At 38.5% G+C, this 11,476-nt stretch overlaps 1 protein-coding gene across 1 annotated transcript in view; it reads left to right on the top strand.

The window, feature by feature from the left end:
• ETFA (electron transfer flavoprotein subunit alpha) overlaps nt 1-11,476 on the top strand; it is a 32,554-nt gene that overhangs the window by 11,740 nt on the left and 9,338 nt on the right. The window contains exons 6-9 of the mRNA XM_054168917.1: nt 583-693; nt 1,833-1,934; nt 2,680-2,748; nt 3,719-3,801. Of these exons, the coding sequence (XP_054024892.1) occupies nt 583-693; nt 1,833-1,934; nt 2,680-2,748; nt 3,719-3,801 (365 nt within the window). The remainder of the gene's footprint in view (nt 1-582; nt 694-1,832; nt 1,935-2,679; nt 2,749-3,718; nt 3,802-11,476) is intronic.

The raw sequence follows: 11,476 nt of genomic DNA, 5'->3' as shown, positions 1-11,476 counted from the left end.
GTTTTGTTTCCCAATAATTCACAGTTTCAGGATGACTTTGAGTAGCTGGTTTTGTGCCGTTTTCCACTTTCAGTGTTCCCTGCAGCCTTCAGTGCGAATTAAATACATGTATTATATATTATTGAGAGAAACATGATTCCACAGAGACTTTATGCAGGCCTTGTTGTCTTCTCTTTTGATGAGTTCATGCAACAGGATAAAAGATCTACTTTGAATTATAGACATTGCCGATGTTTAAGAATGGCACTTTAAAAGTTGGTATCCTCCCCACCTTCTGTCACTTATAAGACATGATTTGAATGCTCTGTATCCTCTAAAGATAGATGATTTGTTATCACACTTCAGAAACATGAAGCTAGAAAGTAGATTAAAATATTTGTAATCTATGTTTACTAAGTGCCTGAGTTTCATATTTCAGTCATCTAAATAAAACTGCAGTTTTGGGAAGTAACTTTCTGAATGTTGCTTATTCCAGTAGAGCTGCTGCTATGTTTCTGATTTTGTTTTTGAATAAGCATAGTATGTCTGATATTAGCTTCTTTAAAAAAATACAGTATAACCCTTATTTTATTTTTTTTTAAGGAAATATTCTTTGCACCGTGCAGTGTAATGAAGCCGTTAAAATATTTACTGTACGGGGAACTTCTTTTGAGGCTGCACCAGCAAGTGGTGGTAGTGCCAGTTTAGAAAAGTGTGAGTATTTTTCTTGTATTTTGTTTTGTGTAATAGAGTTAATTTTGCTCACTGCACAGTGATGTTTTGCAGAAGTATTTGTCAAAGCAAACTGATCATCGTGATCTTTACTTCATGTTTTTAATACGGTTACTTGACCATGGTTTGTTTTTTTTCTAAGGGAAGATGGGGATTATCTGCTCACTTGCTACGTTTTTTCCTGGAGATTATTTGTGCTGAAATCTGGCCTTGTGTCATTTGCTGCTTAAACCTTGGCCACTGCGGCCTTGAAATTTTTCCCTAAACTTCCAGCTGTTGGATTAACCAGACTGGTTTTTAAAGGAGGACAGCAAAAATAAAAGTTTCTGTCTCTCCACAGTTGTGGCTTAATTGGTTCTGCTTCAATTAAGATAGGTCATTACAGTACTTGGCTAATTTAGTAGCCGTTTAAATTGATTGGAGAATGCCCAGTTGTTGTTTTGGGTCATTTTTAATGAGCTCAGTGTAAATAATTATTGTAATTGTGCCAGTGTAGCTTTGATAAAAGAGAAATTCAGCCACCAAATCGCAAAGTAGTTGAGATTAGAAGGGACCTCCTTGCCCAGGTCTGTGGCTGCTGAGGTTTTGAGTATCTCCACAGATGCAGACTTCACAACAATTCTGGAGAACCTGTTCCAGTGTTTGGTCACCTCTGCTGTTTTTTGTTGTGGGCCTTTTCATGACTGATGTAAATCTGCAGAGGCAATCATTAATAATGTGCTCTGTGTGTGTCCCAGTCCTTTATTTTTCTGGGTGGCTTAGCCACTCCGTATTGCCTAACATCTGTGGGTGTTAGGAAAGAAATGTTACTTTATATTTGATTAGCATACTGCACTGTCATTGCACTGCTTAACTAGCTTGTTCTCCTCTCTTAACCACACTTACTCTGCTGGGTTGGTATCTATGTGTGACTTGCACAATGGGCCTGCCTTTTAGTGCAGTTTATACTAGATGTTGCTGAAACAACTGATGAAAGAAGCTTTTAATTCAGAGCCACAAAACCCAATTTCTGATAGGAGTTAAAAGCTTGTAGTAAAGCTAAGTTTAAGAAATGTAAAAGATTGCAAATACATGCTTTATCCTTTTTATTGTGGATGCCTGCCTTCATCTGATGAATGCAGTGACCCCTCCACCACCTGTTGGTCTTTCTGAATGGATTGAGCAGAAGTTGACAAAGAGCGATCGACCAGAGCTTACTAGTGCAAAAGTGGTTGTGTCAGGTGGTAAGTAGATTGCATTACTTAAAGGCAACCTAACAGTTATAATGATACAGTTAAATAATATCTCTAGCAGAACACTATAATGTGATACATTAAAAAAGTATTTTGATGTAATTCTGAAATATGGCACAGGGGCCAGCGGGGTTGCACCCAGTGTGTATGTTCCATGAAGAAGCAAGGCATGAGCTTATCCTGTGCTAGTAGGCTTTGTAAGAGTATTGTCATATTTGATGAGTCCTTTTAAACTTAGAGCAACATGAAGTGGGTTTAGATCCAAAACTGTCATGTTTAAAATCATTGCTTATCATTACAGGCAGTCAAAACATTATTACATAATGACTTTAATGATTGTGAAAATAATGATGTTTGTATTCTGCTCATCATGTGTAAAGAGATGGACTGTAATTTCTACTACATGCCTACTACAAATTGTTGCATCTAAAGCCACCAGAGGGAGCACAGATTAGTGAAAAAAAAATAAATAAATCCTGTTTTGTGATTTCAGAGATTAATCTGGATGCTGCTGTGTGCAGGAGTGGTGGTGCTATATACATATTAAATAATACCAATCATGACAAAAACTAAATCTCCAAATATTAAATACTATTTAGTAATGCATCCAAAAATCTGTGAGCAAGCGTGTGTGCCTTTGCAAACACAAATACTCATACAGGGAGTTTATGTAGGCAATAATAAAATTCAAACCCAAGCATTTTATGTTCTTTATCTTCTGTTCTTTACTTTTAAGGGAGAGGCTTGAAGAGTGGTGAAAATTTTAAGTTGTTGTATGATCTTGCAGATCAATTGCATGCTGCAGGTAAATTTGTTTTCCTTTTTTTTAACTCTGGGTATTGTGTTTTGAAAAATCGCATTAAGAACAATGTCAGTCTTAAATCTTAGATAAAGCTTTGTCTTGTCCTTGTGGTCAACTGTATATTTCAGTGTCTGTGTATGGAACAAAACACTGAACTGTAGTATGCCTTGTCCTTCTCAGATGCCCAGAACCTAAGCTCATAAACGGAAAACGAAGTTGCATGAATTTAAAATTAAATTTAATGCATATTCGCATGCATCCTTACACATCACATCACAGAACCCTTTCACAGTTATTGTAGGTTGAGTGGCTCTCTTTTTTTTCCGTACTTTTGTATTAACAAGAGAAAACTGACAATGGCCAGTGTTTCAGCAGAATATTTTATTTAAAGTCTAGAGTAGGAGGGGTAACTGTTTGCATTAACGTTTTAACTGCATTAGTTTTCGATTTCATATGTAATAATAAATGCACAGTTTTAAATTAATGGCTTTGTTTTTAAATTGGTAGCTTCCCTAAGTAAATGTCCATGTGGCATTTTCAAGTTTGCTTTGATATTTTTCTTTACCATGCCTGACTTCTGAGCTCCACAGCAATATAAGGTGACACATGTGTTCTCTTGAAGCTTGGAGGAACATTATGGGAAGGCGTTTATGGGAAAATCCTCTTTTGACAAAGCAACTAGAGAAAATAATGGAAATACTCCAGACTGAAATCCTTGGGTTTAAATATGTGGCCCTTTGGTGCTGCCAGTAAGGATTTCCTGTTACTGATGAAGTGCATTAGTGCTTAGTATTTGGAAGTTTCATCCAGTGGTACAGAGAGGGATTACTATAAGAGCTTTTAAGGGAGAGGTTTCTAAATACGTGCCCTTAGAGTGTGGGACTCTTTGGTAAGATACATGTGTTTTGATGGTGATAGAAATTTGGCTCGCTAATATTAAAAGAAAACACTGGAAATATTTTCTTTCAACTAGTTGGAGCTTCCCGTGCAGCTGTTGATGCTGGCTTTGTTCCTAATGACATGCAAGTTGGACAGACGGGCAAAATAGTAGCACCAGTAAGTATGGAAATTGTCTTTTGTAAAAGAGCTGTGATGTTTCCTAGCATTCTTTTTTTCCTTCAAAACAATGCGTAGAAATGAGCTGAGTCTTAATACTGAGCTAACTGGATAATCTTAGTGTGCCTACAGTGATATAGGCACTTGAGCATGCATTTGCAAAAGTAGAGCAGCAAGATGTGATGTAAATCCACACTTTGGGTCAGTCAGAAGTGTTCCACAGGCCGTTCTGTGGAAATTTTGTGTGCTGGATTTTTTCATGGTTTTTCATGCCTGTGCTGAATCTTTTTCAGCCATCACTGATACACTAAAATGTATTAGTATAAACATAAAGCTGAAATGGTACTGGTATGTTCCTTGACGTCTGGGAAATGCAGAGTTTTGTTTCTTTTTTTTCCACAAGACTCTAATGTAAATAGCTTAATGTTGGTAGATAGCTTCCCTGCACATCTTTCCTGCTGTGCATCCTGATACCACAGGGGACTGCTTTCTTTCGATGTGTCTTTTTGGCTTTGAGAGGGGCTTTCTGTCATGTAGAAGTGTGACACAACTTTCATTGTTCCTTATGAGTTCAGGAGAACATAGATGTGTAAAACCCATGTGGGCATTAGTAAACAAGAAGGTACAAATGTAGCTCATCTCTGTATGGGGCAGAATGTGTGCTGGCACATGGTGAGGTATGATGGACATTGACACAAGTAGTGAGTTGTGACTGAGAACATAGGCAGGTGTGGTAATCTGTCAAGATGTATATGTTGAGCTATACAGTTGAGTAAATGTTTAGCCTTTCAGTAGGAAGTTCTTTTGGAGTGTGCATGGCCACAGAATGCACCAAAAAGTGACTTTTTACTTGTTAATCATTTAATAAGACCGGAAGAGGAGAGTAAACAGGAGCTTAGAAAACTGTCATATTTCAAGTGATGGATTTACCAGATCACAGTAATCAAATACCAAAAGTCTGTATGTGTCCAAGGCCTTGATAGGATCTGAAATGTTTCGCCGTTGTGCCAGTAAGAGCTGCAAATTCAAGAACTTCAAATGGCAACCATTATTTTTTCCAGCAATGTAACCAGCAGGATAGAGCAGTGCTTGAAGATACCAAACACATGAACTTGTGATTCCTGCAGTCTGGTGTCAGTTCTGCCTGCTGGGATTTTTTGAAGAGGACACTTCATGCTTTGAAGTTCTTCTGTCTTGAAATCTTGATAGGATGTTTTCTGCTTTTTAAGTCCTCATCAGAGGCCTTCTGATGGTAGCCGTGTTAGGGTTAAGTGGAGCTATTGCTAGGCACTCTACTGTTTAACTTGTAAATCTGTGTGATAGCCAGCTGCTACCAAAAACCAGTGTCTGAGAAACAGATCCATCAATAAGACTTAAGTTCTGTCTGGTTGCATATTGTGTCCTTCCAAAGTTTTAACAGAGTGATAATAATCTCTGCTATGAGAGGAAATTGTGAAGCCTTACAGGTTATAAATGCCATTCTAACTCGTCTTTCTGGTAGTCTTTCTCTCATTATCTTTTGTGGACACAGTGGACAGCTGTAGCCCCCAGTGTAGTACTTCCTCTTTGGTAAGGGAACGTTTGTATTTAAATATAATGCACTTTCCTTTGATCACACAGTAGGCATAAGGTTCAGCATACTGCAGCTATAGGCCTCAGCAAGCTAATCGGCACTAACTCAGTAAGTGCTGCTGCCAGCCATGGGAGCTGCAGGTTCCAAAGAAGACAGACTTATCATAAGAAGGCAGTCTTTAGTTGGTTGTTGAGTTCCCAAACCTTTAAAAACTAGGGAGGAAGCTGGGTGTCATTTGACAGCATATTTTGAAAGGGCATGAGATGAGAATGACCATCCATACTTCTTCGCTACCCAAATATCTGTTCCTGAAGTGGAAATTGTGAATTTGAAGACAGCTCAGCTCTGGTTTGTGTATCTGGAGGCTCAACAATGAACATCCTTTCCAGAGTCAGGGGCATATAAAAATTACATTGAAACAAAAAAGGCTCGTTTTTGATGAAGATACAGTGCTATAACTTGGCACAGATGGCTCATGGCAACATGTGAAATTCATAAAAACATACAGCCACATCATAAGAACCCATCAATGTCATCACTGTCGTCTTCTAGAGGATTGCTAAAACAGCCATTAGTCAGTCAGGACTGACTAATGAATGTTTAACTATTATGTCAATAAACTGTCCTCACTGGCAGAACTGCATGCTGCATCCTTTTGTCAGCTTGCTGATGTATTTCTCTCTCATTTCCTTTCTTAACAAATGTTAAGTAGTGAGTTATGCAGAGCACTGAAAATTATATGCTCCTTCTTTTGAATTGTTCAGATACTACTGTATGCAAAGACAGCATACAGTACATACTAATATAGAAAATATGGTAATTGTAATGGAAGTGCAAGCTGAATTGATATTAACCCCACAAATTTACTGACTAGAGGAGTTAATTTTTCAGTGTGCTGGATAGATACCTTGAATATAGGCAGTTTGGAGCTAAGAATTTGCATCTTCACATTCCTAATTCTACTTTGGTACTTTAGCTAGAAAGCTGTTCTGTGCAGTAGAAGATAGAGTTCACTTCAAGAAGCAGAACTGAACCTTCTTGACCAAATTGAGATCTCATGGGCTGTTTTAACAATCCTCTAGAAGATAATAGCTTTCTTGTCCAAGTGGTATGGTTAATACCACTAGTTCAGGGAGCACTCATGACATGGTATTTGGAAAACTGTAGAGGGGCTTGGTACATTGGTAGCGAGACTGGCAGAGACCTGAGTTTTGTGTTTAGTTTTGACCTCTAGTTAAGATGGTGCATGTCCTTCTGGGTATGTGGGTTTTAAGCAGTGGAAGAGTCTTGGATCCAAGAAACAATTGGAGTTTTGAGACATACTTGCTCCCTGTGCAGCTGTTAGTTTCTGATGGGAAAGTATCTCGGTGTATGCTCTTACTCTTCTATTAATAGTCTCTTGCTCAGTCTCAGTGGAGGACTGGAATGCATTATTTTTAAAGGACTCAGGAACTGGGTCATTTTTGAGACTGGAGAGGTCATTACAAGCTCAGGAGGGGAGGTGCTGCTAGTACTTTTCGTGTGCGACTGCTCAGAAGTGCTTCTGTGCTGATCATTGGGTAAAAAGGTAATAATCTAAAAGAGCTGCTTATTTCTTCCCTTGTGCCTTTGTGAATATGATGAAGGAAGTGTAATTTTGGTCACTGGTCCTTCAGTAGTTCTGCAACTGGCTTCAGCTTTTAAGAGTGCAGTCCAGAAGTGCATCACAGGACATGAGAACTTTGCAGCCACAGCAGCCTCCCTGAAATTGTGATGTATTAACCACGAACAAACTGCCAGTCAAGCAATTGTAGTTCATTTTGCTTGGGTAATGAAAAAATGCAGTTAATTAAAGAGTACAAATTTCACCTTCTTTCTGGGTGAGAATTAGCTCTGTACATTTAATTGACACTTCCAAATCAGCCTTTCATCTCTAAACTTCCTCAGCCTTTTGTTTGTGTTGGGATTTATGCATTCTCTTTTTTTTTCTTTTTCTGACTGCCTCTTTGGTAATTTTTCTTTTGTATAATTCTGTTCCAGCTGTTAAAATGTACGGTGTGTTATTTTTGTTTCTATTTGTAGCTTCTTTTACCTGTTGAATTCAGGTAATTGCAGGTCCTGTTTGAACAGCCTATCTTATGAAGGAGAGCACGGATTTGTATTATTCGATGAGATGGAAGGAAGGAAATTTGTAGGTATAAGTGGGTACATTGAAATAGAAAATGTTATCTTCCTAATTGAAAAAGTAATTTGGTATACTCAGTGTCTTTAATAATTGTGAATAATTTTAGGAGTGTGGTGGGGTTTTTTTAGTTAGAAGCCATTTGTTTTCCACTATTTCTTACTTGCAGGTGGTGTTCTCGGGTTAAGCACAACGTGTAGTTTCTGTTTAAGGAAAAAGCTCTTGTAACAATGCTCAAATTAGTTGGTTTTGGATAAAAATGTCCTTCCCTTGAATGCCTATTGTTAAACATTAGTTATGTCCAGTTAGAAAATACTAAATTCCCTGTATGAATCAAGCCTACAACCACCCCCCAAAACAACTGCTGGTTCCAGGTAAGATGTTTTGAAGCGTCAGGGGCATTGGTTTTCACAGTAAAAACCTTCTCAGTTCTTTGTATCTTTTTCACAGAAACAGAGAAACAAACAAAAGAGAGGAGGAGAAGAAAAAAGTTAAATAATGTTTATCAGTTTTCAGTTATATAAAACTTTTGTGAATGGAACACAAATGCTCAATATTAGCTTTCCTTGCCTGAGGTTGTTGTAGTTTGAGCTGGGTGCAACATTTCTGACATGCAAAATAGTACATAATCTTTCCCAGGAACTTGCCTGGTTTGTCTGATATTTAAACAAAAATTTCTGACTGCTGTGAATAAAGGGAAGCAACTGTTATAAGCCTTAAGTAGCTTCTGCTGTGTGGTGGGTTGAAGTTTCCCCCCAGCATTAACTTTGCCAGACCAACTCAGTTAGAAGCAAATGAAGCTGTATTTACAAGCAAGAACTATACTCTCCAAGGGAATGCAATGGCTATGTACAAAATACATAGTATTTACAATCTTATACAGATATTTACAATTAGCAAACAACAGGAAAATCCCCCTGGTCAGATACTAGGGAAGCTGTTCCACTGCCCTCCCCCCCCCCCCCCCAGCCCCTTGTCCCAAGAGAGAAAAAGGAATGGAGAGAAAGCAGGGGTTAGACTTAACTAAACAGCTCAGTCAAGGCCAGCCAACAAATGCATTAATCTCTCCCAAGCGAAGCAAAACCAGCAGAGATCAGGAAAGAAGAGAGAGAATTGTTATGGTATAGCCTGTCTTATTCTAGATATTTAACCACTGAATTTGTTTAGAGTAATATTTTGTTTTCCTTTTTACATCCAGTAGTGATTTATTTATACTTTTCTACTTTTCTGCTCAAAATCTGTAACTAAATTATAAAGGCATAGCCTAAAACCTTTACAGTTTAGATTTGCAACGAGGAGGTGTACAGGTGATGATTGAACACGTACAAATAGGTGTCTAATGCCATTTTAGCCATCTAGGGTATGAAAAGGACATTCACAGGGTTGGTGGTTACTGTGTAGGGCCTGGAGACTTCCTTCTGGAGCAGCATCTATGATTCATGTGGGAAATCCTATGCTGTCTATGATACGAGGTAGGCACCAATGTTTGGACACCCAGATTGTTCTCATGGTCTCCCAAGTTTTCCCTTGTGTCCTAATTACATTCTTTCTTCAGCCTCTGAAGGAAGATGGGGTTGTACTGGGATTATCTTGCTCTTAACTTTATACCCCCTAGAAAACAAACAAAATCTCAGTGGCACTGTTGGATTGCCTTTTCCCAGAAAGCACGTGTCATTTTAGGCTGTTCGTGTTGTCCTCTGACCTTGTGCCTGAAAGGCATCCTTCTAGTTTATCCTCTTCAGCACTTAAATATTGACTTTGCCCGTTTAAAATTTATTTTCCCTGGTTGAAGTCTGTGTTCTTTTAGGGTCTTGTTCTGTGACTGCTTTAGCTTTCTTTGTAGTTTTTCTTAGCTGGCAATAGGGAAGATATGGCCAGACTAGTATTTCACAATTGTAGGGATAAGGGTGTCCATCTGGGCTAGACAAGAAACTCAGGAAGGCAGGCATTAGGAAATATATGATGTAGTAATAATTGACAGTGGATTAGATGATTGAGCTTGAAATCTGATATGATTGCACAGAAGGCAGATGCATTGGGAAATCTCGGGTGGGGAAGCAGATGGGAATTCTGTGTAGCCAGGGGAAAACTTGCTGACCTGCTTAGCTTCAGCACTGAAGCTTTGATTTCATACCAGAGGGTCTCTGAATGTAATGGATTGCAGGAACTTCAAAAGGGAGGCAGATTTACAACTGTCAGGAATTGGCAGTAATAATGAAGGGGAAAGAGGCATATTAACAAGGTGCAGCTTCAGCTGAGAGGCCAGAGAGTGCGACGTTGTTTCAGTTGAAAGGCACCACAATGGTGGAAGAACAGGAACATCTTAAGGTGTAACTGGGGAGAAAATGTAGAAGCAGTAGAAGGAAATGGGGATGAAATGGGAAGCAGTAGAAGGAAAGCTGAATGTTAAGGAAGCATTTCCTGACAGATATAGAGAACAGTCTTCCGCAGAGCAGTGGAATTCCTTGGTAGTCGTCTGCTCTTGCTTTGGGAGAAGCAAGGAGGGAGAAAGCGTATCACATCACTTGCATTACTCCTATGTTTCGTATTTCTTTGCAGGTGGTGACAAGCAGACCTGGCCTAGCCTGGTCTTATTTACACGAGTAACTCATGGTTCATTGCATAGTAAGTGGATGCTAACTTCTTCAGAGTTGCATCCCATTGCTTTTTAGGCATAGTTCGCTTGCTTAGGTTAGTCTATCTGTTAAGTTTTGCTTCCTTTCACTCTTTAGAGGGGGAGCATAGGGAAAGTGAAAGGAGGTCTGATTTATTCTACTGTTTTTGTTACTTTTTGTTCTCTGGCTCTAAATGAAAATTATGAACAACAGAATGCTCAAATTAATTCCCTTAGCTTCATGAAAAGTTTTGCTCTTGTCATCTTGACTACTCATTTAAAAAATGTTCTACTCCTTGCTTACCAATGATAAGATCTTCATTACTTCCTAACTTGTTACACATATGATAGAATATTGAGACACTAAAGTTTCCTATTCAAGCACGTGGTACATGACTTATTTTTTTTCCTATATTTAGCTAGCCACTTTGTAGGAATGTGCTACTTGTACATTACATTTGTGGGTTTATTAACAGACCAGCAGGTGCACTTTCATTACATAAATGGTAGAGGCTGTTAGGTAGCTAGCAGATGGGAATAGCATAGGGAAAACTGACCGTGCCTGGAAAATTTTTTTTCAAACATCTCCTCTGATAATTCACTATTGTTGAAAAGTAGCTTTATAGTAGCAAACTTTAGAGAGCTGTTTGTATGCAGCTGGGAATGGATTTACAGACTACCTTTCTCTGACTTGCTAAAAAGCTAGGGATTGACAACCCCTTTCATCCTGCATTATCCAGTGTAGCTTTTAACTCGAAGAAAACTATGTTCACAAATTGATGCTCTGCTCCTTTGGGGTTGGTGCAGAAACATTAAATTGTACTAAAATATTCATATGTGAGTGCATTTAGCTGAAAGCAATTGATGTGCTTTTCCCTGGAGAGGGGAAAAAAAAATGGTGTATGGCCCTGCACTCCAGCAGACACCCTAACCATGCTTAAGAGTAATTACATAGCTTGGCTGATCAAAGGTTCTTAAAGTGAAAAAGAAACTGTAGCTGGGATGTAGTTCAGTAATGTGTGCTTCTTGAGTGGATACTTGACTGCATCAGTAGTACATACTGGATAATTGTTTGATATAGAGTGTAGTGTATAGGAACTAGTGTCAAGCCAGAAAGTAGTCGGTGAATAGCTTGTAATTGGAAGGAATCTCTTGTATTAAGCAATTTTCAGTACAAAGATTTATTTCTTATTTCATTGTCCTTTCACTCTTGCAAAGCAAATAAAATATCTGAGCTGCCTTTAAAAAGAGTATGTGTGCCAAAGGGGTTTATTAAACTAGCCTGTTTAAAAGCATGCCACTGATAGGATGATAAATGGATATACAC

The sequence above is a fragment of the Dryobates pubescens genome, chromosome 17, assembly GCF_014839835.1.
Source record: "Dryobates pubescens isolate bDryPub1 chromosome 17, bDryPub1.pri, whole genome shotgun sequence".
NCBI classification, from domain to species: Eukaryota; Metazoa; Chordata; class Aves; order Piciformes; family Picidae; genus Dryobates; species Dryobates pubescens.
The sequence above is the reverse complement of the archived record's forward strand: the minus strand, read 5'-3'. Positions and strand labels throughout refer to the sequence as shown.